At 50.8% G+C, this 27,140-nt stretch overlaps 3 protein-coding genes across 10 annotated transcripts in view; 2 read left to right on the top strand and 1 right to left on the bottom strand.

The window, feature by feature from the left end:
* Positions 1-12,094, top strand: part of LOC133363947 (retinol dehydrogenase 11-like) — a 49,519-nt gene extending 37,425 nt beyond the window's left edge. For all 3 annotated transcript variants that reach the window (XM_061583742.1, XM_061583741.1, XM_061583739.1), the window contains 3 exons: positions 1,363-1,551; positions 6,762-6,871; positions 7,948-12,094. In XM_061583742.1, the coding sequence (XP_061439726.1) occupies positions 1,363-1,551; positions 6,762-6,871; positions 7,948-8,163 (515 nt within the window). In that variant the 3' untranslated portion in view covers positions 8,164-12,094. The remainder of the gene's footprint in view (positions 1-1,362; positions 1,552-6,761; positions 6,872-7,947) is intronic.
* Positions 12,095-13,328: 1,234 nt separating this feature from the next.
* On the bottom strand, positions 13,329-26,451 carry LOC133363944 (uncharacterized). Of its 3 annotated transcripts, none has more exons than XM_061583728.1 (5): positions 26,346-26,451; positions 21,647-21,770; positions 19,308-19,465; positions 17,798-17,964; positions 13,329-15,774 (listed from the first exon to the last, which is right to left on the bottom strand). In XM_061583728.1, the coding sequence occupies exons 3-5, from the start codon at positions 19,456-19,458 to the stop codon at positions 14,455-14,457; spliced, it is 1,638 nt and encodes a 545-aa protein (XP_061439712.1). In that variant the 5' UTR covers positions 19,459-19,465; positions 21,647-21,770; positions 26,346-26,451; the 3' UTR covers positions 13,329-14,454. The 3 variants fall into 3 exon arrangements, with proteins under 3 accessions (XP_061439712.1, XP_061439711.1, XP_061439713.1); XM_061583727.1 differs by lacking the exons at positions 21,647-21,770; positions 26,346-26,451 and adding exons at positions 19,796-19,984; positions 20,351-20,438; XM_061583729.1 differs by lacking the exons at positions 21,647-21,770; positions 26,346-26,451 and adding an exon at positions 20,351-20,563.
* DCTN1 (dynactin subunit 1) overlaps positions 19,888-27,140 on the top strand; it is a 76,350-nt gene continuing 69,097 nt past the window's right edge. For 2 of the 4 annotated variants that reach the window (XM_061583723.1, XM_061583725.1), the window contains exon 1: positions 19,888-20,885. The gene's annotated coding sequence lies outside the window, so the exon portion shown is untranslated. Of the gene's footprint in view, positions 20,886-20,930; positions 21,177-21,654; positions 21,727-27,140 lie in introns of those variants that run through there. The other 2 variants (XM_061583724.1, XM_061583726.1) reach the window with 2 other exon arrangements.

The raw sequence follows: 27,140 nt of genomic DNA, 5'->3' as shown, positions 1-27,140 counted from the left end.
GACGACTGTGAAAAGCTCCAAAACGATCTCTCCATGGTGGGTGAAAGCACATAAAAATGGCATATGTGGTTCAATGTAACCAAAATGATGCAGATGTGAGGTGGGGGGAGGATCCTACCTTCACATATACGCTCATGGGGTCTGAACTGGCAGCGACTGGCCAGGAAAGAGATATTGGGGTCATAGTGGACAACTCAGTGACAAACTATGACCCAGCGTGCGGCAGCTGTGAAAAAGGCAAACTCCATCCTAGGAATAATTAGAAAAAGGCCTGAAAAGAAAACTGCCAACATCACAATGTTACTGTACAAATCTGCGGCGCGGTCACATTATATAACTTGTAAAAGGAGAAGCAGCTGGGATTACGCTACTATAGCTGACTGTGGAGCTGACATTCCCTGTTGCTCCAATGGCCGAGACTTAGGTAGAAAAGATGCTGCATTATTGTCAGCTCTTCACTGAGACAGCAGCGTCGGTGGGGGTGCAGGCAGGGCTGGAGATTCCTTGGTAATTGCCAGGCCATAAGTCCTCAGCCGGTAGCTTGGCTATAAATCTGCCAGGCTAGCAAGGAGGAAGCAAGATAAGGGCAGAGGCCGTTCAAAGCTTACGTGCCAAGCCAGAAATCCAGAAGAGACGTCAGTGAAGGTCCGGGTCTAGTTTGCCGAGAGATCAGTCCAAGTCAAGGTTCAGGGGATAGGAAGACACACAGTGGTCACGCCTGACGTTGTAGTCAGCAACAAGCTGAAGCCAAGGTTTGACTTTTAAGGAGCAGGTTTGTCAGCAGGTGTGAGTCATCAGCGTTTTGGCCTTAAGTGGACAGGCCTGCCCCTCTTCTGCCTGACCTTCTGCTGTCTACGTTCTGCAACTGAGGGGGGAGTATTCTGTTCACTGTCTGTGTCTGGCTGAAGGGCTTCAGCTGTGTCTGGGGTGCTCTGCAGCTGAGGGGTAGAAGGAGCTGGGTTCTCAGGAGTTTCCTCCGTTTCTCCTTCTGGGTCTGCTGCTGTTACTCCCGAGTCATCCTCATCTGATGAGTCCTCTGACGGGGCCATGACAATTATGCTCACTCAGACCACTGGTCCATCTAGCACAGCATTGTTGACTCTGACTGGCAGCAGCTCTCCAGGCTTTCAGAGAGGAGACATTCCCTGCTCAAATACCACTGAGCCACGGCCCTTCCGCATCAAGTGGCGGCTGTGCCTGCGAGGGAAGTGGGTGTTTCACAGTAAGACTGAGCCCAACCCAGATTCCTCCTTCATTGGGAGGCAGAGGAAGGCAGGTCTTTTCTCTAGCTGGGTTTGGCCCTTCACTCACTCTTTGTGCTCATCTCTTGTGTCCCTCCCCACCTCACCTCAAACCCTGCAGATATCATGAAGGCATCAGCTCCTGCCCGCATTGTGAATGTGTCCTCCTTCCGACACCACCACGGGAAAGTGAATGTAAAGTACTTGAATGGAAATGAGCAGCCAAAGTCCTTTGACCATGCCTACAACAGTACCAAGCTCATGAATGTTGTCTTCACCACTGAGTTGGCCCGGAGACTGCAGGGGACAGGTGAGCGCACCTCTCTTCCCACTCATTGTTCTGGGTCCCAACCAAAGAAGCAGACTCAGGACTCGAAGACTTGGGTTTATCAAACTTTATTCCAGTAGTCAGCACAGGAACATAGCATCATACTCTAGGCTCAGATCAGGATACAAAAACTGGAGCAAACTAGCCATGTCCCATGATACAAAAACAATCACAGACTAAATATATATCATGAACAAATTAGGCAAGGTAAAGGCAGTAACCTGACGAATTGTTGTAACAAATCTAACAGGCTTCACTGCACTTTTCTATAAGAAAAGAGAGAGCACTTGTATTCCACAGGATAATTCTGGCAAATGCTTTTAGCCAAGGGCTTCTTCTAGGACCAGAGAGCACTTTTTTTTAGCTGCAAGCATCTCTTATCTAATCTGTGTGACCTTGGAGAGAATGTAATTTCAGGCTCAGAAAAGTTATCCTCATTGTTTTCTTTAGCCTTCTCACTGGAGTCTGTCTGCTTCAAGGCTAGATCTGGGCTGGGTGCCAGTGAAGACTTGGGGGGGTCTGGGCTTTTCCTAGCAATTTTATTAGCAGGCCCAGAGGCTTCTAGAGTCGGCTCCCACCACCTTGCAGAAGCAGCTGCCTCCAATTCAGCAGACCTTGCAGTCGTGCTGGGGAGGGGGAGAATATAAGCTAAGCCTGCCAGGGATGATGGGTGGCACTGTTGGTGGGATGGCACCAAAGGGGATCTCCTCTGTGGGTTGCGTCTTTGGGGTGTGGCAAGGGTGAGGGCTCATCTCCTTTTAATTAGTTTTATAGGGCAGGTTTTTTTGTGTGGTGTTGATTCTTCGGGGTTTTTTTTCCCCTCTGGGGGATTGTCATGTTTTCCTCTTGACCACTTCCAGGGTGAGAGGCTGGAAGTGGCCTCGAGTGGTGTGTCTTGGTGGAATGTGGTTTCATTCTCCTGGAGTGAGAGTCCAATCTAGCATGAAGCTGTGACCTTCCTGGGTGGGAGTTCAGGGGGAGGTGGTGAGGTTTTATCCCAGGTGAGAGCTGGGATGTAAGGCTTGTCTGGTGGTTTTCTTTGTTTGACTGTCTCCTAGTGTCAGCCTTTGCTGGATGAGTTGAAATAGTAGCAATAAAGGAATTAACACATAACTGCCAGCGGGTGGGTTGTAAACCTGTCGGGCTTGAGTTGAGATAGAGCAGCCAGCAAACACTGCAAGCATTGAAAGAGGTTGCAAGAGCTGAGGCAGTGTGGATCAGATGAGTCCTTGGGCAGTCCAAAAGTCAAGGCACCAGAGATCCAATCAGGCAGGGTGGGGTCGAAGGCAGCCAATCACAAGCAGGGCTGGCAACTATCTGACATGGGGGTCCAATGTTGTTTCCAGCAAGAGCACAAGCCACTCATGGCCTTTTGCTCAGCATCTGAGGCCAGATGTTTGCAATCAGCCTTCCCTCTTGCAAGAACTTGTGATTCTTAAATGGGCAGACTGCCTTTGTTGTTCCAACACCTGTTGGCATCTCCTCTCTGCTGGGGTCAGAGGAGCTTCCTGGTCACTCTCTGAATCTGACAGGAGGGCTCCAGCAGTGTCCTGCTCCTTGTCTGAGGGTGAAGGGTCTTGAGCTGCCTCTCTGCTCATCCCTTCCCCTGGGTCTGAGGTTTCCCATTCCCATTCATCCTGTGATGAGTTCTCCAAGGGAGGCATGACACCTAGTTTGATGTTCCCTGACAATAACCTCTGCTGCGTTCCTGTGTTTTCTAGAGGTGGGTCAGGGAAGTATGTGTCTTGGCCAGGAACAAGAGAGGAATGGGAGTGGGGCTGCCATCCCTGTGCCGTGGGTAGGGTGGTGGTGAGTGAAGGCCTATGGGGCGGGGGAGGACTAGTGGCGTCAAAGCCCTTACCCCTCTGCTTCACCTGCTGTGTTTCAGAATTTGGGGATGCTGGTCAGCCGACCCCCTGGCCTCATGGTGGTGTTGTCAAATGCCAAGTCTGCCCAGATAGAACATCTATCATCCATGATTTGATCCGTGGATAGGGGGTCAAACTTGCCATGTATAACTAAAACCTGGGCAGGTGAGTGGCCCAGTGCTGCGTCTGCGTGGGTACTCAATGCAGTGCCATCCTGGGACAGAGGGGAGTTGCAATCATCTGTAAAAATTCCATCTCCCTCACCAGGAGACCAATCCGCACTGGGTCTGGGTTCAACGGATTGTTTGTGGTGTTGGGCCAGCCTGGGACTTCCTGACCTCCATGACCTCCATGGGGCTGTTCCAGGACATCAGTAGCCCAACAGATGTGGCTGGCATACCCTCGACCTGGTCTTTGCCACAGAATGGATTGGCAATGCTCTGCTGAATGGGAGACTCACTGAGGGTCCATTGTCATGGATGGACCATTTCCTGGTAAAGTTCAGGCTGAATGAAGCTACTCCACTCTGCAAGGGGGGGGCCCCATTGGGATGGAATCGGATGGGTTTCCAGCTGCCATGGCTGGTGCTCCTGTTGAGGCTCTTGTCTCAGTGTAGAATGGTGAGATGCGTACAGCCATCAACATGATCATTCTTCAGTGCCCTTGCAGTTCCTACGGCACACATGGTGATCACCTTGGAACTCTAGTGACCTGTGTGTGATTAAACAGGAGGGTTGGCAACTGGAACATGGGTGGCACAAATCTCAGTCCAAACCTGGCTGTACATGGATAAGGTTGCATCATTGTGCCTACCACGTGGCACTGGTGGCGGCGAAGAAAGCTTAGTTCTCTACCAGGATTGCATCTGTAAGTAGCTGTCTGGCAGAGCTTTCCAAGTGGTGAATGGGCTTTTGTCATCTGGCCAAAAGAGCATTGCTCTGACGCCTTTGGAGGCCTGCTGAAACAACTTTGCAAGGCACTTTAGGGACAAAGTTGCTCAGATTCAGACTGAGTTGGGCGCCGTCGTTAGAGCAAGTCCAATGGAGGCATCCAGGGTACTGTCCCATCTGTACTGGATCAGTTTCAATCCAGTACAGATGGCACAGAAAGTGGTATACAGTATGGTTTGAGGTTGTTTCTAATAGTTTTTAATGCTGTATTTAAAAATGGCTGTAACCTGCTCTGGGTGAAGGGCAGGTAATAAATGATGATGATGTCAGCTGATCATTGCTGTCTTTAAAGCTCTGCTTTCTGCTGGGATTGGCTGGCTATGGAGTTCCCCATGGGGAACTGAGTCATGCAGACAATCCCAGTGAGCGTAAAGTTGACGTCTCTCACCCACTGGGTGGCAGCTGCGCCACTTCTAGCATCCCATCAACATCACTTTGTGTTGTTGGATACATTTTGGAAAAAAATGTTTTATTTAATTTTAATTAAGGCCCCCTTTTTATTGTGAAATGTCACTAGTTCACCATTAAGAAAGCAAAAACTAATGAGATGAACCCAGCATTTAAAGTTTCCCCCCAAGCAGGAACTGACAAACTGAGGGGCAATTCAGGGAACAGGAAGTCATTTGAGAGAGATGCTGCAAGGAGGAAGCTTCTGCTTATATTTTAGGGGAACGTTCAATCGCATTTAAGAACATAAGGAGAGCCTGGGAGATCAGGCCAATGGCTCATCTAGTCCAGCATTCTGTTCTCATGGCAACCAGCCAGATGACCCAGTGAAAAGCCTGCAAGCTGGACCTGAGCACAAGCTCCTGAGGTTTCCGGCAACTGGCATTCAGAAGCAGACTGCCTCTGACCATGGAGGCAGAGCACAGCCATCCTGGCTAGTAGCCACTGATCGCCTTATTCTCCATGAATGTGTCTAATCCTCTTTGAAAGCCGTCCGAGCTGGTGGCCGTGGCCTTCTGTGGGAGAGAATTCCTGAATCTTCCAACATTCAGCTTCATTGGATGTTCTAGTGAGAGAGGGAGAAAAACTTTTCTCTATCCACTTTCTCTGTGCCATGCGTAATTTTATACACTTCTATCCTTTTCTCTAAACTAAAAAGCCCCAAATGCTGCAACATTTCCTCGTAGGGGACTTGCTCCATCCCTTTGATTATTTGGGTTGCCCTTTGCAGAAATCTCCTTTTTGATGTGAGGAACCAGAACTGTACAGAATACTCCAACTGTGGTTGCACCATAGATTGGTTACTTTTGAGTAAAAATATGACTGGATCTTGACCATGGGGAAAGGCATTTCTAGCTAAATAGTGCTCTGTTAAGGGCCAAGTGGAACCAATTGCACTTTCATCTGGCGGCAGAAAAGGAATCCCTCAGCAGCACCTTCAGGGCTCTACGGTGGAGGCAACCAGAGCCTGACTGATGTGTGTGCGGCAGCAGGATCCTCACAGGCTCAGCTTGCTCTATGCTGTGGAATGCCTGCCTCATGCTCCTCCCAAGTGTTGACAGTTAGATATAAAAATGTTCCTTTTACTGGTAGTCTTGGTCTGTGTAGATATCAAATGGCAGCTTTCAGGGTGGCCTGGAGGTACCTTAAATATCTGAGGGAGGACTTTGAATTCCCCATATCATGTGGGGCAGCACTCAGCAAAGTCTCCCAGCAGCTGGCAGTTGTGGCCACGGAAGATCCTGTGTTTGGGGGCTACTCTGCCTGGAGTTGCTGCCTGCCTGCTGATCTGCTTCCCGAAGGCTCACCCTGAACATGAAAGGCCAGCGCTTATTCTTTAGGCACCTGGACCAAGCCCTTCCCATGGGGCGATGGGGACCATTCCACAGCACCCTCCAAACTGGCTATGAAGATGACCTTTAAGCAGGTGGATCACACCAGCACCGTGGGCCACTTAAAGTAGCTGGACCAGGACTTGTATTGTGGGGGTAGGTGGGGACGAAATGTACACATTTCTGGTGTTGAAATTTCTCTAATTTATTTAGTTAATTTATATCCTGCCTTCCTCTAAGAAGTAGCCCAGGGCAACAAACGATAAAACACTAAAAACATATTTAAAATGTCTTTAAAACAAAACATTTTAAAAAACATCTAAAAAAACAATTCCAACACAGATGCAGACTGAGAGAAGGTCTCTGCTTAAAAGGCTTGTTGAAGGAGGACGGTCTTAAGCAGGTGCCCAAAAGACAACAGATAATAATGATTACACATGAGTCAAGACACAGCTAACCACCCCTTAATAAAGATCAGGGTGGAATAATCCAGCCCAATGTAATGTGAGACCCAAGTGTTACCAGGGTAGCAGAACTGGCTTATGCCTGACAGCTGCCCTGGCATTCGTTGATGGACGGCCCACCTTCTCTTTCAGGAGTGATTGTCAATGCTCAGAATCCAGGTGCTGTCAAGACTGAGATCTTGCGCAATTATAGCTGGTGGGCCCGCCTCCTCTTCAACATCCTTGGCATTTTCTTCCTGAAGGTGAGGCAGGCATTCACCAGGACAGCCACTGCTGGGGATTTGGAGCTCTGGGAAGTCCTGGTTGACTGCTTTGCAGACTATTTTGCAGCAAAAAGGGGGTGCGTGGGGCTATTTCAGCATGATCCGAGGAAGGGCTTCCCCACCCCACTGCCTCTCAAAGCACTGTCAAGCCAGCCAGCATGCACCTTTTCGTGCTTGGCTTCAAGAGGCAGGAGAACCTTTTCCCTGAATGAAAGGAGAGCCGCCTGGCTGCCTGCCTGCCTGCCTGCCTGCAGACGTCTGCAATGTCCCTAGCAGGTGAGCTGGCTGTGGGCTGCCCTGCAGGCTGGAGTGTGGAAAAGGAAAGGAAACCGGGGGAGGTGTAAACGCAGGTGAATCGGGCCCCGTATGCAAGCATTTCTGCTCGCTTTCCCTTTGTAAGGTGCCCCTTTCCACTCTTCCATTATTCCTCACAGTGTGTGTTCTTCTCCTCTCAACGGCCTTCCTGGAGGAGGCCAGAGAGCCTCCTTGCTTCCAGTGGCAACACAGGGACAGCAGGAGGTGCCTCTGTCATCCCAAGTCACTCCATCTAGCCCTATATTGCCTACCCTGACCAGCAGCGACTCTCCAGGGTTTCAACACAGGAGACATCCCCAGTTCCACTTGCAGATAGCAGGGATGGAACCGGAGGCCTCCTGCAGTGGCCAGCCAGGTGGCTCCTGGAAGCTCCCGCCCCAGATCATTTGAAGGTGCTCTCCCTAAGGATGTGGCAGTTATGTCCCCCAGTTACCAAAGCGAGTAGGCTCTGGCCGACTTGTCCCCCTTCACGCTGTTGCCTGATGTGCAATGCAAGTGTGTGAGGTGGTCCTGGCCACTCTTTGCTCCAGCACCAGCCAGCGCTGGCAAGTGGCCCCTGGGGGAATGCAGCCCTTGAGCAGGAACAAGGTCTCCCAACCCTGCTGCCACCTGGAATTTGGGCCTCTGATCCCAGTAGCTCGCAAGTCTCCCTTAGTTTCCTCTTGCACAGAGAGGTTGTTCTGGGGAGCGATGGGCACAAGAAGCCCACCCTGCTGACAACTTCCTTCTGTCCTCCCTAGGCGGCAAAAGACGGAGCCGTCAGCACGCTGTACTGTGCCATTTCCGAGGAAGTCGAGGGCATCACCGGCAAGTACTTTGACAGTGACTGCAGCCTGACTCTGCCCTCTCCCATCGCTCAAGACCCTGGCATTGGCAGCAAACTCTGGGATGCTTCAGAGAAGCTGACAGGCCTTGAAAATGGTGGAAGGAAGCCAGCCGGCCACACACTGTCGTAGGCCAGCCCACAGGGTCACTCTACTCCATCCCAGCCGTCGGTGGCAAGAGCTAAGCTGGACTGTTCTCTGCTGCAAGCAATGAACCTGGATGCACTCTCTCAGTCCTTTATTTCTGGCAAGGTTTTGCAGACTGTTTAGGACCTTAATGGGACCGCGGGGAAACTCACTAGCACAGGTGATCCAGGCGGCTTTCCCTTGCCCATGCACTGTCATTGCAAGGCCCTTTAAGGGTGGCTTCCATTTGTGCACTGGCAGCTGCGTTTCTGTCTGCCCAACACCTGAAAGCAGGCGCAGGGGACGTGGGTGTGGCTTGGGCAGGAGGTGCCTTAACCCTCAGCTTAGGTGTTTGGATATGCACGTCTTGCTTGTGCAGTAACGACTCCACAGGACCCCTGCTGTTGCCCCTTGAAATGCATGGTCCCCTGAAGCCCTTAGTTACGCTGGATTTATTTATATAATCTTTCATCTTCAGTTGTCTTTCTCTGCTGCGCACACAACCTCGTATTTTATTGTATTGCAGTTGTCAGGTTTAGGGATTGGTTGTGAGTTTTGTTTTGTTTAGTTCTAATGCTGCTGTATAGCGAAGGAGCAGGGTACAAATCCTCTTTAGCAGTGTGACAGCCTGGCCTGATCTTCATGTTCTCTCCCTTGTACACCTTGCCAGCTTGATGGGACTCCTGCCTTACCTGCTCGCATTATATCCAGGCCTTGAAGCTTGGCCAAATTAATAAAGCGCAGGGATCATAGAATCATAGAATAGTAGAGTTGGAAGGGGCCTATAAGGCCATCAAGTCCAACCCCCTGCTCAATGCAGGAGTCCAAATCAAAGCATTCCCGACAGATGGCTGTCCAGCTGCCTCTTGAATGCCTCCAGTGTCGGAGAGCCCACTACCTCTCTAGGTAATGGCTCTAACAGTTAGGAAGTTTTTCCTGATGTCCAGTCGAAATCTGGCTTCCTGCAACTTGAGCCCATTATTCCGTGTCCTGCACTCTGGGACGATCGAAAAGAGATCCCGGCCCTCCTCTATGTTACAACCTTTCATGTACTTGAAGAGTGCTATCATATCTCCCCTCAGTCTTCTCTTCTCCAGACTAAACATGCCCAGTTCTTTCTGTCTCTCCTCATAGGGCTTTGTTTCCAGTCCCCTGATCATCTTTGTTGCCCTCCTCTGAACCCGTTCCAGTTTGTCTGCATCCTTCTTGAAATGTGGAGACCAGAACTGGACGCAGTATTCAAGATGAGGCCTAACCAGTGCTGAATAGAGGGGAACTAGTACTTCATGCGATTTGGAAACTATACTTCTGTTAATGCAGCCTAATATAACATTTGCCCTTTTTGCAGCCACATCACACTGTTGGCTTATATTCATCTTGTGATCACCGGCAATTCCAAGATCCTTCTCACATGTCATACTGCTGAGCCAAGTATCCCCCATCTTATAACTGTGCATTTTGTTTCTTTTTCCTAGGTGTAGAACTTTGCACTTTGCATCCCTGTTGAATTTCATTCTGTTATTTTCAGCCCAATGCTCCAGCCTATCAAGGTCCCTTTGAATTCTGTTTCTGTCTTCCACGGTATTAGCTATGCCCCCCAACTTTGTATCATCTGCAAATTTGATAACCGTGCTTTGTACCTCCTCATCCAAGTTGTTAATAAAATGTTAAAGAGCACTGGGCCCAGGACTGAGCCCTGTGGTACCCTACTCGTTACTTCTGCCCAGTTTGAGAAGGCACCATTGATAAGCACTCTTTGAGTACGATTCTGGAGCCAACTGTGGATCCACCTGATAGTTGTTCCATCCAGCCCACATTTAGTTATCTTGCTAATCAGAATATCATGGGGCACTTTGTCAAAAGCTTTGCTGAAGTCGAGATATATTATGTCCACAGCATTCCCACAGTCTACAAGGGAGGTTACCTGATCCAAAAATGAGATGAGTTTAGTTTGGCAGGATTTGTTCTTCATAAATCCATGTTGGCTCCTAGTAATCATTGTATTGCTTTCAAGGTGCCTACAGATTGACTGCTTTTATATTCTGCTCCAGAATTTTTAAAGGGATTCAAGTGTGGGCATCATGAAGGACTGCAAACGCTTGTAGGGAAAGGACCCCCAGATGCACAAGAACCAAAGCTGTCCTGATGAAGAGCTGAGAATGAGAGACCAAGCAGATAACCATGCAAAGATGTTACCGGGCAATGTGGAACTTGAGGTGTCTGTGGGTGTCTGACTCTGTGCCTCTCCGTCTGTCTGTGACAGTGGGGCAAATGTGAGGCCAGCAGCTCCAAAAGAACGGGAGCCCATGGTTGCTCAGTTGCTATCTGAGAACAAGTAGTTTTAGTAGCCATGTTATTAGAATGAAATGGAGAACCCTGGAAGGAGAGAAAAGGGAATCCAGCTGGCAGGCTGGATAATAACAGCTGATAACTGAGTTGTCTGGGTGCTTTGCCCAGTTTTAGCACACTTTTCTTACTTCTGCCTTTTTTTAAAAAAAGGCCTTGAAATCTCCATAGTTTGCCTTTCCTTTTTCTGTAGCAACTTTCCTAAGTTGCATCTTTCCTGTGCTGGGTTTGCTTGAGATCGGGTAGTGCCTAGAAGTTATTCCCTGCAAATACAACTACACAGTAAGTGTGGGTGAAAGAATCTTCCTCTCCCCAAAAGGTAAAAGTGAAAACTTTGCAAGGAGGCTTTGCAGGAGCTAAAGACCAGGGACTCGTTAAGAATTCAGTGTATAGTTAACTTACAGTACAGTGGGATACATGACTACTTGGAAGTCTCTTTGTGTTTAATGGGACTTACTTCTAGGTAAGTGGCTACAGGAGGGCAGCCTAGGCTTTGGTTTAGGGTTGGCACTGGGGAAAAACAGGGCTCTTGCACCTTTAACAGCTTTATGCCAGGCAGAAATTCAACAAAGCCTTTTCTAGTATGGAAATGGACTTATGGGAAGCTTCACCATGACTACTCTGTAATTTTGTGTTATGCCACACCACTATGGTAGCTATATTGTGACTCGTGCCCCAGCACTCTCTCAAAATTTGAAATGTACTCTCTGGTCCAAAAAGGTTGGTGGCCCGATCTAGTCTGCTTCATACAGAACTATGTAAAATATTTGCTTCATCGTGGCCGGGGAGAGGTCCCACTATGCCACACTTACATGTTGAGATTCAGGGTTATCTTATGCTCTACTATACCATTTCCTCTTTTTATGAAAACTTTAAACAAAATAAGAATTCTGGTGAGCAGGGTCATGGGCCGGGCAGGGGTCAAGGGAATGCACAGGAGTTGGGGCAGGGGCCCCTTGCTTTGTGGGGGCCTGAGGAAAATTGCCCCAGATGCCCTCTCCCCCCTATGCAGCTCTGCAGCTTTGCAGTATTACCAAGGTGCATGGCTTGTGCAGGACTGCAAAACGCCACAGTGCAACAGGCTCTCTACTCCCAGACTTTCCTCCAGCTGTGCATAGGAAAAGAGCCCAGAATGGTCTACCTCTCGAACTTGCTGCTCCACTTCCAGTGCATTCCAGCTCCATTTCTAAGACCCCAATGAAGTCTCTGCCATGGGGTGCAGGTGGCTCTCAAAGGATGACTCATGGAGTTGCAGGCCTATATTCTTGGTTATGTTCAGCAGACACACAAAACGGCTCCTGCTGCAAGGTCTCCTCCCTAATTGCCCAGATCACCCACCTCTAAGACTGGCCTTGGGTCCAAAGTTCCCCCACACCTGCTTCACAACTTTTCTAGCATAAATGAAAGGAATTGCCTTCATCTGTGTTGCAGGCGCCAGCTCTTGCCATTCCCCTCCCCCTCCCAGCACCGATGCATTGTCTTTATTTCCTTATAACTGTTTATAACCAAAAAGGTCAATCTTCTGTGTAACAGAAATGTCTTCTGAGATGTTATAATAAATATATCTGACCCATTTTGTTTTAAATCTTCACATATGTACCTTCTTTACTTTAGACAGTATTCGATAGATTCTTGAAAAGTTTTGGTTTATTTTCTGTGAGTAAACTTTCACAGTCTTATTATCTGAGTAAATTCTGATTTTGGTCTAACCTATTAATAAATGTCCTAATCTGCACAAATTGAAAATGGGGGAGATTGGATTGTTGTTTTTTTAATTGCCTGCTCATGTGTGATCTCCTGTGCCTGTTCTTAAAAAGGCTCTATTATTTCCCGACAAATAACATGCATGCCTAGATGACCTTCTGCATTAAACCTCTCATCTCGCCAGACATGATGTGGCAGTATTTATTCTTTTCCCATTTTTTTGAACCCATAACGTATTTTTAAAGTTGATTTTAACTGCCACTTCCTCTAATGGCCTAGAATATTTATTTTCCTCTTTAAACCACTGCACCGTCCTTGACAATACACCCGTTTCACAAGTAAAACTATCTGGGATTTGTAAATCACCTTTCTTTCCTTGGTCCGATGACTGGATTTTTCAATGTCTTTTGTGGGGGCTCTGTGGGGGCAGATCTGCCTGTGAGGATAATGACCTTTACTGCTGTTTTAAGAAGGGGATGTTAAGTATCAGCTTCATACGAAAGACCTCGTGACACCCTTCATTTGGAGAACGGGGGAGGGAGGGTAGGTGGTTAGTCAGAGCAGGGCAAGAGAAAAGGAGAACCCAGAGAATGGGACTTTCAGCTGAGCTCAGGAGAGCCTCCCAATATCAACACTATATAGGGATTAACGGCAAACAAAGTGGCATGTTTACCGTTCTGTTCTTCAGTGTTTGCTTATGCATTCTTTGATGGCAACGCCTCTTCTGTGTATCTGAAATACAAATTGCTCCCTGAATTCTTTTCGATTTTAACATGTGTGTGTGTAGGGGGGGAAGGTGGTGGTCATGTGGCCAAACCCACTCTGCACTCTGTCCACTTAAGAGATGACCCTTCGGGGCGCGGAAGGCGGGCAGCTGACCCTGCGGGGATGGAGACTGCACTCCATCAAGTGGCCTGAACTCAGGGTTACTTGCCGGCTGGTGCCAGATTCCTGGCCCAGGCTTGAGAGGCAAACAGCAACGGCCGCTGCCGCAGCAAAACCTGTTACAGCCTGGGCTGTACAGCAGATACCGTGGCCAAGAACGTGGCCTCACGATGGCCATGGAAACAAATCAAGTGGTTTATTTAATACATAATGTAAAACACAGAAGCAGCAGAGAGTGAATCTTGTAGGTAATTTACTGTAGGTCACCCACACAAGATGATGAAACAAAATTGATCAGGAGTACAGCGTAATTAACTATGCAGTAAGAATTAAAGAATAGTAAATCTGATAATGGAACAAAGACAGTGCAAAGTAAATACAAAAACAGCAAGAGCAGCTTCTAGCCACAATGGCTGGGCTCTCCCTCCACGGCTGGACGCGCTTCTGAGTATCAGTTGCTGGAAACCACAGGAGGGGAGTGCCCCTGCGGTCATCCTGCTTGCGGCCTTCTTCCCATAAGGTGTGTCAGGTTGGCCACTGTGAGAACGGGATGCTGGACTAGATGGGCCCCCTTGCGCCTGATCCAGCCACAGGGCTCTTCTGATGTTCTCTTTTAAATGAAGAACGGCTGACCAAGCATCTAATCTCCTAAGAACTCCTCCACCCCACCCAAGTTTAACCGTGTCCTGAGCAACCTCACTGTTCTAACTACACAGCATTAAATTCAGGTTACCACCATCGGTGCCAATCCAGGGTGGTGGGAGGGAGGGAGGAATTGGGGAGCTCGGTGAGTCTGAGCCGCACTGGGACTGAGACGGAGGAAAGGGGAGAAGTGGGTGTGCGTGGGAAGGAGGCCCTTCCCTTCCAGAGCGATCAGAGACAGGACCAGCCCTTGCTGTCCTCTTGGGACTGAGCCCAGAGGTGGAACTGCTGTGCCCTCTGTATATGCTCAGAATGCCTCAGGGGAGAATGTGAAAATCCTTGCAGCAGCGTCTCCTTTTAGGGGTCGCGTCAATCCATTTTTGTATCAGCCCCGTTCTCAACCCAGGACCTGTTTTATCTTATGGCTTCTCTAGCTGCCCTGCTCTTCTCAGCCTCTTGTCGAGTGCCAAGGTCTCACTCTGGCCATCGCAGGCAGCTTTGGACAGGGCTCCATTTCCCCAGAGCGTTCTTCTGTCCCCCCCTCCAATCATGGCTTCTCTGGTGTTTGCTGAATGCAGAGGTGCTCTGGGCCTAGCAGGTCCCGTTCAACACCCTTCGCAGGAAAAGCCTCCATTGTGCAAACACATGTACTCTCTGTCTTGATCCCAGTGCAAGTGGGGCCTACCATTCCAGACTGAAGCGGGGGTGGCAGGCAGCTTTTCACCTCCACACGATAAGCAGGTCGAGGCCCTCCCTGCTGACTCTCCTGAGGAGCTTACTGTAGTCCCTCAGGCCAATGTCAGGGCACTCCTCCAAGTTGAGGTGGCTCAGCTGATTCTCAGAGGATAACAGCAGGTGGACCGTTTGACTGGACACCTTGCTTTGGGCCAATGAGAGCTTGCTGAGGTGCGCCAGGGCAGTGCCAGGGGCCTCCAGAACCTTCTCAAACAGCCCATCCAGGGGGAAAAGCAGGCTGATCAGTTCCAAGCTTTTCAGGCGCGGGGAATGTTTCAGCAAGGACAGAAGGCTTGCTCTCAACGCCGCAGCATCAGGGGGAAGCACAGGAGGGTCCAACTGAGCAAAGTCTAGCTTAAAGGCAGACAGCTGAGGGAACGTGTGAGGAGGGAGGCTGAAAGCCTCGCCCAAATCTGCGCCCTCATCTCCCGGCTCCCGGTCCCAGCCCACGCCACGCAGCCCAGGGGCGCTGAAGGAAGCACTGAACGCCCGGAGGTTGAAGCAGTGGCCGACCAGGGTGGGGAGGGCCAGCCAGTCTCCGACAGAGAAGCCCCCCAGGGAGAGGGACTGAAGCTGGGGGCCCAGGCACGCCGTCAGTGGGAGCAGCTCCCCCAGGGGCCGGCTTCCCAAGCAGTTCAGCGTCAGGTGGGTGAGGTGGTGCCAAGACAGCAGGACACCTGAGTCAACGGCAGGGCTCTCTTCCAAAAGCACCGTTGCCTTTGCCACATGCGGGCAAGCGGCACAGACCGTGGCCAAGGAGGACTCACTCACGTGCAGCATCTGCCTGAGGGGCAGCGTCTGCCTGGCGCACCCGCCCTCCCCCTCGGGGCTGGATGCCCTGCGCTGCACCAGCGCCTCCAGGGAGGGAAACCCAGGGGGGATCTTGACCCCGGCAAGCTCCTGGCTGTGGACCAGGCACACAGCCTCTGTGACTAAGGCGTTGGCCAAGGACGTCAGGCTGGGCAGTGCCAGCAACAGGAAGGCCAGCGCCCACAGCAGGTCCTGGCTGCGCATGCTGGGCTCCAGCTCACACACGGCCAGCACCTGCAACGCCGGGCAGCAGAAGGAGCCCACGGTGGGGTCATAGGCCAGGTGGAGGAGGGAGTCCGCAGACAGCCGGCTGCAGCCAGAGACGTCCAGTTCACGGAGCCGCCGGCAGCAGGAGCCCACGGCCGACAGCACTTGTGTGTTGCACTGAGTCCCTGACAGGTTCAGCTTTGTGAGGCACGGCAAGCCTTCTATCAGGTCAACCAGAGCATCTGTGGGGATCCGGCTGCAGCCTCGGAGATCCAGCAAGGACAAATTCTACCTCAGGAAAGAGAGACGAGAGGGCAGTGAACAAACGCAATGTCTGGTCTGCATGCAAGTGGCTGGTTGTACATGCATGCACTCTCTTCCCTCCGCCCCCCGAGCAAGAGAGAGGAACATCCATGGATCCTCACCATTACACATTTATTTCCCCCTCTTAAATCGGGAGGGGGTGGGAATTATACCTGCCCTCTGAGCAAGTAATTTCTGGCAGCCCCTGAGCAATTTGGCTGCTGAGCTGGGATTACTTTAGTTTGTTTTGCTGAGCAGCAGGTGGAATTGTTGAGCCGGTTGCCCTCCTGGTATGTTCAGGGATTGGCTGACCCCCACCCTTGGAGATGTAGGTGCAGATCTCCCCACCCCTGCTCATAAGACTGATCTAACTGGGAGAGAGAGGGAGATGTTGATCCCAGTTCATCAAGCTTGAGAGAGCCAGTCTTGGAGCATTCTGAAATCCTGCCCCTCCTCACTGCATCAGAGAAGTAGAAATTGGACGAGGGTGGCCAAGAGGCTGGGCATTTGTGCAAGAATACTAGCTCAAGCTGCCACTGCTAGCCTCTTCCAGATAACAAGACTTATATTAATGCCCGTCTTACTTGCCTGTTGCCAGAAGCTGAATTTGCAGGATCCTTCACTCGTGCATCAAACTGGAGACTGCAGAGTGGGCATGTTAAAAAAAAAAAAGGAAGAAGGAAAAGCCCCCCTTCTAAGCAGCAAGAAAGAGTCTTGTAGTGCCTTAAAAACTCACCGCCTTATAACGATAAGAGCTTTCGTGGACTAGAGGCCACATCATCAGATCCACCAAGCCCAACTGAGGATGACACTCAGTGCACCTGATGAAGTGGACTCTGGGCCAGGAAAGCCCCTGGGGCAACAATTAGCCAGCTGGTCCTTACGGTGCCACAAGGCTCTTTGTTGCTTTGCTGTAACCCTCTAAGTCCCCCTGGTCTCCCCAAACTGAGTGAATGGGCAGTAAACTGGCAAATGAAATTCAATATAAGCAATTGTAAAATGATGCCACTGGGGCAACCCCCCCATAACTTCACACATATGGTAATAAGAGTCTAAAGTGGCAGCAGCTGACCAGGACAGAAATTTTGGGGTCACAGCGGATAGCTTAATGAAAATGTTGACCTTGTGTGTGGCAGCTGCTACGAAAAAGACAAATTTTGTGTTCTGGATCATTAGTAAAGGGTCTCTAGGGATATCATAATGCCAGTATGATGCCAGCAGCTTATGTGTCATGTGCTACTAAGCAAAGAGGCCAAATGTGGGCCAGGAGATAAGCAGAAGGGGAACCTCATACAAGGAAGGAGCTCCCTAAGAGATCCTGTCCTGGCACAACACCCTCCCCCCTGCTATTGTCATGGGCACCAAGGAGAAACGTTGGCAAGATGGGAAGATGAAGTGTGGGTACAGATGTCACGGAGGGGACTGGGGAAAACACGGGAGAAATATTTCTAGAAATCTGTGGCAGCTCTCAGTCTGGTGAGTCTAATGGTGCCCACAACCCCATGTCTAGGACAGAAAGGAATTCCCACTGGCACCCAGCCCAAACCTATCTGCTGAACAGATAAAACGTAATAAACAGCCTGGAGTCTTCCAGAGAGCAAAGTGGAAGTAGTGTATCAGAGTCAGAGATTACACTTTTGCCATGGTCACGCAGTTAAAGTGCTCTTTGCTTCTCGGAAAAGTCTTTGACTTGCAGCAAAAGCTGGAAAGTACTAGAGAATGTTCGGACAAGTAACGTGGTGGGCAGCCACCTCTCTGATATTTAGGATGGCTAGACGTGATTAGATTGTTGCGATAACGGCCTGCTGTTGCCTCCACATGCCTAGTCTGTTCGTGAGATATGCTTAGCCTATTTCTGAGAGATGCCTAGTCTGTTAGTGTCCTGTATCCTGAATCATGCCCAGAATGCCTGACACTGCATTCCTGTACTGACTTCTGGAATAAAGTGTTGTGTAAAACCAAGTCTCTGCGTTGAGTCTGCTTCTCAGGCTGGAGCCAGGACACTTACCTTGCAGCGCACTGTGATGATCTGGGCAATGGCTTGGGTGACCAGCTTCGGGCAGGTGCTCAAGCTGAGCTCCGTCAGGTGCGGCACCAGGAGCAAGTGCAGCATGGGCCGGGTCAGGCGCCGGCTCTGCCCCATCAACTGGAGCAGCTGCTGGATGAGAGAGCCAGCTGGGAAGGGCGGGGAAACAATACCCAGCTGTTAACTTGAAGGTGCTCTGAGCAGAAGATTGACAGCCAAGAGCTTCAGGAGATGGGAAGAGGAGCGGGGGGCTGAGGGTGCCACCCAACATTTTCCTACTTATTTATTTATTATGTTTCTATCCCGCCTTCCCACCAATGAACTCAAGGCAGTGTATGTAGTTCTCCTCCATCCCACTGTAACCTCACAACAACTCTGCGAGGTAGGTTCAGCTGGGAAAAGTTCACCTGTCACCTCACAAGCTTCATGGCTGGGTAGGGATTGGCACTTGGCTTGCCGACCAGACTGCCACACCAGAACAACTGAACTTTAGATAATATGCCTAGGGGTCCACGATGGGCAGTTCCTAGGCTAATGCAGGACCCCTGAGGTGCGCTGTCTGGACCCTCCCCCCTTGGGCAGCCGACAGCTGGCTTTTTTCTTCAAAGCATGGAACCAGCAGGTTGCCCAAGGAAGAGAAGCCTCTCTCCTCTGTGACCCTTCCCTGTTAGGAACAACGGGGGTGGGGCGGGGAGAGGATGCAGAAGGTCACGGGAAGGAGACCTCTCCCCGCTTCTAGTCACTCCAGCTGTGAAGCGGCCTCCAGTGGGAGCAGGCCAGTGACAAGTGGCGCCTCTCCTTTAGCTGGCCTGCCTGCTCCTCTCTCAGCCCCCCCTGAAGTTTCCTGCTGAGGGGGCAGCAGTGGCCATGCACAGGAGGAGGGCACACGCAGCCCACCCACCCACATCCAAGGGAGCCTGCTGGTACAACACACACAGCCCCGGGCAGCTTTCCTAACTAGCAGTGCAGATTGTAATGCTGGGTTGATGCTGCGTTTTGCTGGGTGTCACAGGAGGAGGGAGAGAGCCACCCACATACAACCCCATAGAAGCACCCAGGCTCCCTTGCAGCAGCATCACATGCTACCCACTTCCCAGGGAGCCCAAAGGCAATCTTGGCATATTTAAATCCCAGCCTCCTCCTTATTCAGACTGCATCTGCGCCACCTTCACTTCAAACAGGGCAGGAGGAACCAGCGCCTGCCTCTAACCTCACACAGGCACCTCTTCCTTGTGGGGCCTCAGAACATTTCTGCCGCTCTCCTCTGAACATGGAGGCCAAAGAACTGAGCAACCTTCCTCCACCCTGCAGTGCTGCATACCAACCAGGGCACCGGGGCCTGTTTGAAGGACCACCTCCATGTGCCCCTGTGGCTGGGCCCACGGCGGGCTTTGCCTCTTGCCCCTGTTGCCTGTGCCAGCAATGTTCCAGCGGTCCTGCTGCCCCTGGTGGGTGGCGCTGGCACTTTCCCCAGCCAGCCCGTCCTCCTCACCTAGCTCGCTGAAGGGCCCCATGATGTAGCGGAAGTGGTACTCGTCCAGGTAGTGCTCTGTGTAGTCCCTGAGCCAGACGTGATTCATGTTCCCAGCCACATTCTCCAAGCAAAGCTTTTGCAGGGGCTGGACACCTTTCCTTCTGGGCATGGAGCTCCTGAAGGCAGAAAAAGAGGAACTGGGAAGGAAGTGCTGAAGTCGGGCAGCGGCGTCACCCCCCCCTTTCCATTCCGGGTGGGGCTGCTCCGTTTGCAAGAACGTTCCCCAGCCAAATTCCAGGCATCACAAATGGTGCGCCAGGTTGCTCGATACCTCCTGGCCCTTTGCTCTCATTGTCAACCCGTATACTTTTGCTGTGGTGGTTGTTGTCGGGAGTACAGAATTAGCGGCGCATCCCGAGAGTGGCAGCGAGAATTTAGCGTGCAACGTCCTGGAGGCGAAGGGCACAGCCGGCAGTGAACGGATGGGAAGGAACAGAGCGCTTCACCTGTGAATCATTGGCCGGCTCAGGGTGAAGCAAGAGGTGCCCCAGACAAGCTCCCTGGCCAGGGAAGTTCCGGGAAGGGCGGTTTCCTGGCGCTGCTCTCCTCTGGGAGGGGGAAGGGACGAGGCGCTGTCCCTCTGTCAGCTTACACTTGCGGAGTTAAGCTCAGGAAGGAAATGTTGAAAATGATGCCTGAAAAGGGCGAATAAAAGCCCCAAGAGAAAGCGGTTCTCTTTCTTTTTTTCTCGGGGGGAAGCAGCACCCCAGCCCAGCACCACCACCACCCGGGAGATCGGAAATGGCTTCGGGCCACGGGAAGGCGAGGCGAAGGGACGTAGAAGCGCTCCGGGGCGGAGAAGGACGGGAGCACCTCGGAGCCAGAAAGACACGCCCGCAGCGCGCGGGAGGCGGCAAAGGAGCCGCTCGCGGGACCTCCCGGTGAGCCTGGGTCGGTCACGTCGTGGCCTCCTAAGAAGCGCCCCCCAGCCCCAGCACCGAAGCGAGGCTGTCCGGGGAAGGAGCCTCTTCCAAGCCGCCGCCACCGGGGGCCGCCCTTACCCGCGCTGGTCGTCCGTCCGTCCGTCGGCTTGGCTCCTGTCCCAGCTCCGTGTGCCGCCGCCTCTTCCTCCCCTGCTACCGACGAGGGGAGGGAGCTCGCCCGGCCCGGCCCCAAGGGGCGGGGGTGATGTTGCTGGCACGGCCCGCACGCCTGCCAGGGAGTCCGGGCGACGCTCGGCCCGCCATCTCCTCCTCGGGAGTAAGTGCCTGCCCGCCTACCCGCCCGCCCCGGGATCACAGCCTTGGAGCAGCCCGCGTGAAGCCGCTGCAACACCCCCCCCCCCCCGCGGCTGCCCTCAGAGGCCCCGCCTTCTTCCCTGTTCAGGCTTCGCCGGCCCTATCGCGCCTGCGCAGGACTGGCAAGCAAGGACCTTCACGGAGGGGCTGCCCTGACGGCGCCTGCATTGGGAAGTTCTGGAGTTCTGCGCTGAGCCTCGGGCCCGGCGGCGCGAAGACAGCCTTCCGCGTGCAGGGTCCAACCTGTCAGAGCAGGCGCGGCGGGTAGCTGGTGCCGGGCGGCGGCTCGACGGAAGCGGTGAGTGTGAGAGAAATAGAAAAGGGGGTGAACGGGAGCGGGGGGCAGTGGGAAGGGGCGCTGCAGGGAGCACAAAGGCCCCGCCCTGCCTGAAGCAAAGGCTGCGCCCCTCTCCTCTCTCAGTGACGTCACGGCAGGAGACTAACACTGGCCTACCTTACAGGGCTGTGAAGGGGATCAAGAGCAAGGCTACGTATGCAAAGCGCGTAGAGCCATCCGAGGGTGCCCGGGGAATCCTCCGCGGGCTGGGCTCCCCTCCCCAGCAGCGCCTTTCCCGCAGCCCTTCTCCGGGTGAGGCGCAGAAGGGTTAAAACAAGGGGGCCAGTGTGTGCACAAAAAGATAAGCGAAGCTGCGCTTACCGCTGAAAAGCCCGAGCCTTCCCGGGGTGGTGGCGTCCTACCACAAGGCCTGCCCAAGGGACGAGAGACCGGCTGGCTGGCTGGCGCCGCCTCGCCCCCAGGAGGGCCCCGGCGGCACCACCTCTAGGAAGCGCATCCCCCGCCGCCGCCAGCGCTCGTCTGAGAGCCGGAAAAGCCTTGGGGAAGCCCCCGAGAAGGGGGACGGGGAAAGGGAGAGAGCGCGGGGCTGGGGGCTGAGCCTCTTCGCCCCTCCTGGCTTGCTGGGGGGCTTGGGCGGCTGCGCCTTTCTTGCTGAAGTCTCAGGATTTGCCCTTAAACAAAGGAATTTTGCTACAATGGAAAAATACTGAATTCTGCCGTATTCTGCCAGGGGAAACCTTGTGGTGCGAGTTTTAGCTCACCATTTCCTTCAGGACGAGGTCGCTGGCCTTCAAGCAGTCTGGACGTTGAGAGGAGATTTTGTATTACAGGCTGTGCTGAGGTGCTTCTTTTCTCCCTTCAGGGTCATTATAGAATCTGGATAGGCTGAACAAAATTTGAATAATGAAACCACAGGGGTAACATCTGTTCCTGTAAAAAATCTGATCAGTTGTTTTTGAGAGGTTGCACGTGTGTTTATAAATTCTTAGCTTATTGGCTGGGTTCTTAACATTTCAAATGTGGGCATTTGCTTAGAAGGCAGTTTTTGTTGGAACCCCCCCCCCACCCCTCACCCCTCCCCAGGCACCAGTTTCTTGCCCTCAGTTCTTAACTGAATGGTCAAGTAGATTGTGATATCCTCCTCTTTGATCATAAGAACATAAGAAGAGCCTGCTGGATCAGGCCAGTGGCCCATCTAGTCCAGCATCCTGTTCTCACAGTGGCCAACCAGGTGCCTGGGGGAAGCCCGCAAGCAGGACCCGAGTGCAAGAACACTCTCCCCTCCTGAGGCTTCCGGCAACTGGTTTTCAGAAGCATGCTGCCTCTGACTAGGTTGGCAGAGCACAGCCATCACGGCTAGTAGCCATTGATAGCCCTGTCCTCCATGAATTTGTCTAATCTTCTTTTAAAGCCATCCAAGCTGGTGGCCATTACTGCATCTTGTGGGAGCAAATTCCATAGTTTAACTATGCGCTGAGTAAAGAAGGACTTCCTTTTGTCTGTCCTGAATCTTCCAACATTCAGCTTCTTTGAATGTCCACGAGTTCTAGTATTATGAGAGAGGGAGAAGAACTTTTCTCTATCCACTTTCTCCATGCCATGCATAATTTTATACACTTCTATCATGTCTCCTCTGACCCGCCTTTTCTCTTAACTAAAAAGCCCCAAATGCTGCAACCTTTCCTCGTAAGGGAGTCGCTCCATCCCCTTGATCATTCTGGTTGCCCTCTTCTGAACCTTTTCCAACTCTATAATATCCTTTTTGAGATGAGGCGACCAGAACTGTACACAGTATTCCAAATGCGGCCGCACCATAGATTTATACAATGGCATTATGATATCGGCTGTTTTATTTTCAATACCTTTCCTAATTATCCCTAGCATGGAATTTGCCTTTTTCACAGCTGCCGCACACTGGGTTGACATTTTCATCGTGCTGTCCACTACAACCCCGAGGTCTCTCTCCTGGTCGGTCACCGCCAGTTCAGACCCCATGAGCGTATATGTGAAATTAAGATTTTTTGCTCCAATATGCATAATTTTACACTTGTTTATATTGAATTGCATTTGCCATTTTTCCGCCCATTCACTCAGTTTGGAGAGGTCTTTTTGGAGCTCTTCGCAATCCCTTTTTGTTTTAACAACCCTGAACAATTTAGTGTCGTCAACAAACTTGGCCACTTCACTGCTCACTCCTAATTCTAGGTCATTAATGAACAAGTTGAAAAGTACAGGTCCCAATACCGATCCTTGAGGGACTCCACTTTCTACAGCCCTCCATTGGGAGAACTGTCTGTTTATTCCTACTCTCTGCTTTCTGCTTCTTAACCAATTCCTTATCCACAAGAGGACCTCTCCTCTTATTCCATGACTGCTAAGCTTCCTCAGAAGCCTTTGGTGATTCATTCAAAATACTTGCATTCAAAAGACTTGCAGGCAAGTAGGCTGACTATACACTCCTTGTCAAAATCCTTCACTCACATTTTTCTCAGCTCAAGGTAGTCTACAAACATTCAGCTTTAAGGACTTTCCTCAAAGGTGGAGAATAAAAAAAATCAGTGGCTAGTGGAAACAGGCAGATTACACAAGGGGATCCTTTTTTTGTGGAAGTGGGTGCAACTTCCTTGTTGGGTAGAAGTTTGGGGACTATTTTCTTGGCAGCAAATCAGCTGTTTAGCAGAGATGCCAGTCAGTGTGTTTCCACTGTGAGGCTCATGTAGGTATAAAAGTCAGCAGTCGCGTGACAGAGGATGGCCTGTCCCTTGTTCTACAAAAGGGTCCTTTGGCAACTGCTCCACCCATTTGTTTTACTGCTGCAGGGGTGGGACTGTACTGGGACCATCAAGGGGCACCTGCTTTGCTCCCTCATCCCTGCAGTTTTTGGCATCTTTCTGGGGACTGCCCTTTACCAGGAAGATGAATATATTTGGCTTTTAGTTGTTTTTTTAATTGTTAGGATTTTGTTGTTTTAAAGTTTTGTAAATTTCATTGCCTTTTTGTTAGTTGTGTTTTGTATTTGTGTGTATTCGTTGTGAACCTTGGTGTATTTGGGGGCTGTTTTGGCCAAAAGGCAGCATAGAAATAACCAATAACGTAATACAAGGAAGTGCCTGAATGCTTCTTCCTTTGCTTTCCCATTTGTTGCTGGCCACTGCAAAATTACTGCAGTGCTGGTTGAGTGCACTATGTCTTTGTTGGGACCTGCATGTTTCTTTCTGCCATTTAAGTGAACTCGGTTGACTAATGTGAACTTTCCGTTTCTGGGCCCAACTTAAGGTGCTCAAACTCATGTTTAAAGCCCTAAATGACTCAGGCCCCAAATACCCACAGATCTCCTCTTCCCCTGCAGACCTCTTGAGGAGCCCTCTTGGTTATTCTGCTGCCTTCAGCAGCTCAGGGCGGTGGTGGTGGTGGTCTCTTTGGCAACCCCTTCTTAAGGTGTGTAATTCCCTCCCCACAGAGGCATGCCTGTCTGGCACCTTCATTACACAGCTCTGTCTGTATGCTGAAGAGACCTCAATACCCTGGCCCTTGACACTTGAGCATATATTTTTAGGACCCACTCTAGCTGTGATAGGAATTTGTTTTAAATGGTTTTGCTGTTGTATTTTATATTGCTTAGTCCTGCCCTGAGACCTTCTGGTGAAGGGTGGGTAATAAATCTAAGAATAAAAACAAGAGTAGCGACTCTTAGAACCTGCCTGGCACGGCAGTGACTGAGCAGCTGTTTACTCTGACCTGGTAGGGAAGACCAACTCTTGGTGGGCAGAACTGGCCTGGAGGGACTGCCTCCTGGCAGCATGGCGGGCAGCTACGGGGAGCCAGGGACTGTGCATGGCTGGTCCTGACCCTCTGGCAGGGTATGGACCAAAAACCAAGGGGCGTGTTGTGTGTGGTTAAGAAAATGCTGCCTAATGAAGTCACATAACATCTGGAGGGGCCCCATTTGCCGGCTCCCTACTGTATATGCAGCTGCTGAGTTACAAGGCCTTGAATAAAGTGCTTTCACTTTCTCTGCCTCAGTTTCTCCTTTTGTGGAAGAGGCAACAATGCTGACTTGCCTTCCAAGGCCTTTGGCGTATTTTATCATCTTCCAGTAGAATCACAGAATAGTAGAGTTGGAAGGGGGGAAGGGGCCTATAAGGCCATCAAGTCCAACCCCCTGCTCAATGCAGGGATCCAAATCAAAGCATTGGCTATTGGGGAAAGGCTGTTCGTGGTTTGGCCTTCCCTGTATGCAAGGATTCCATCTCTGCTCCAGGGCTTGATGCTTGCCCTGTGTGCTCCCAAGGCTTGAATGAACAAAAGGATTATTATGGGAATGTCATGCTAAACTGTACTTGTAAAACTGAAATACTAGTTAAAATAGTGCTGCAATTGATTGGCAGTGGATTCAGGGTAGAAAAAAGAAAACATGACTTCATAACACGCATGATGCATCATGGGAATTCGCTGCTGTGATATGTGGTGCCGGCTTTAATAGCTTTAGGAACTTAGGAACCGAGTTGTTGGACGGCTGGTCTATCTAGCTCGCCACACTGACTGGCAGCAGTGACCCTCCAGGGGGTCAACCAGGAATCTTTTCCCAGCTCTCCCTGGAGATGCCATCTGGGGATTGAACCTGGGGCCTCCTGCATGCAAACCAGATGCTTTACCGCTGAGCTATGGCCTGTCCCCAAAAGCTTTAAAATGGGATTTGGTAAATTTGTGGAGGAGGGGAGGTCTCTCCATGGTAATGAGCCATGGCCACTAGCGGGCCCTCCTGTTTCACAGAGGTGGTGCCCCTCTTGATTTCAGGAGGGGTGTGGCAAACCGCACAAGGGGGGTGTTGCCTTCCTGCTCTGCTACAGGCTCCCCACTGGGGCATCTTGCTGCCGCTGTTGGGAACAGGATACTAGAAGGAACTTTGACAGAGTACAGAAGGGCTCCCCTGATGACCTCTGAAATACAGAGCTGCTGGGAAGTGATGGTTGCCAAATTTGCCTGCACCTTGATGCTGAGCGTCTCCTGCCTGCAGGGTGATGGAGCCAGCTTCTTAAACTAGATGTGTGCGGGGGGGAAGAAATATTATTTCCTTTGGTTCTTGCTAGGTGCCTCTTCAGGTCAGAACTAACAGCGTTAACATTTGATGGCAAAGTATAATGGAATAAATAGGAGGAAACAGAAGTTTAATTCCAAAATATGAGCCTAACCCTAAAGAGTAAGAAATCTACTGTAGCTCTTGGGGAAACCAAAAGGGAGAGCAGTTGAAGCTTAAAATACTTTGAATGCTGAAGGATAGAAGTTGAATGATCATAGAGCATCTTTTGACCTCTGTGTAGATGCATGTAGTGGAGGTGAGATGCCTCAGGCACTATACTGGTAGATGATCGTCGGGGTGGGGGGAGGCTGGCTATGAAATAACGGGGCAGTGGGTAACTCATTTTAATGAATATGATCTTGAACTTGAAATGGACTAACCTTGTTACCAGACAGCAGCATCCTCAGTTCCTGGTGTGTTGCTATGGTTACGCATTCAGTAATGTGCTTCAGATGTATTGATTTGCAGTTTTGGTTGCTCCAGTTTCAGCTGAAAAAAATAAAAAATAATTGGGTGATTGTCATGAGGCATCTGTGTAAATAGCTCCTTTGCTACTCTCTAGCAGTAGGTGAAGCCTTGCTCCCTTGGTGGGGCTGCTTCAGTTACTGCTGAAATTGTAAAATGGCGCAGTTTGTCAGTACGCAGATGCGCACGGTTTGGCTCGGCAGGGTCCTAGTGCCAAGTGGATCACAGTTCTCCTTGGGCGAAGAGTTTGGACTAGAAGCCACACGAATCCTGTGAATTCTCAGAGGTTGAAAGGAATGACGCTTCATCAACTGCTGGTGTGTTTGGTTTGATAAATGACCTGGTAGAAACTCACGCTTTGCTGTTTATTTTGAATATTTATAGACAGATAAGCATTACCAAATAGAGGCGTAAAACAATAAAAAATACAACAAATAATAAAATAAAACAGTTTTCCAAAGAGAAATTGGATTCTGCTCGTGAATCAACTCATCTTTCTGGAAAAACAGGAGTTTTTTAGCACCAGATGTGTACAGTGTTGGAGCCTGGCTAACTTTTAGCAGACGGTGTGTTTCACAAGGTAGGTGCCACTGTGATGATGAAATACCTAGTCTGAGCTGCCAGGAAACCCTTCTAAATGATTTTTAAATGGTTTAAAGGAAACCCTTCTAAAATGAGCCATGAGTGAAGTCAGACCTGTGATTGATAAA

Source organism: Rhineura floridana, chromosome 9, assembly GCF_030035675.1.
Source record: "Rhineura floridana isolate rRhiFlo1 chromosome 9, rRhiFlo1.hap2, whole genome shotgun sequence".
NCBI classification, from domain to species: Eukaryota; Metazoa; Chordata; class Lepidosauria; order Squamata; family Rhineuridae; genus Rhineura; species Rhineura floridana.
The sequence above is the reverse complement of the archived record's forward strand: the minus strand, read 5'-3'. Positions and strand labels throughout refer to the sequence as shown.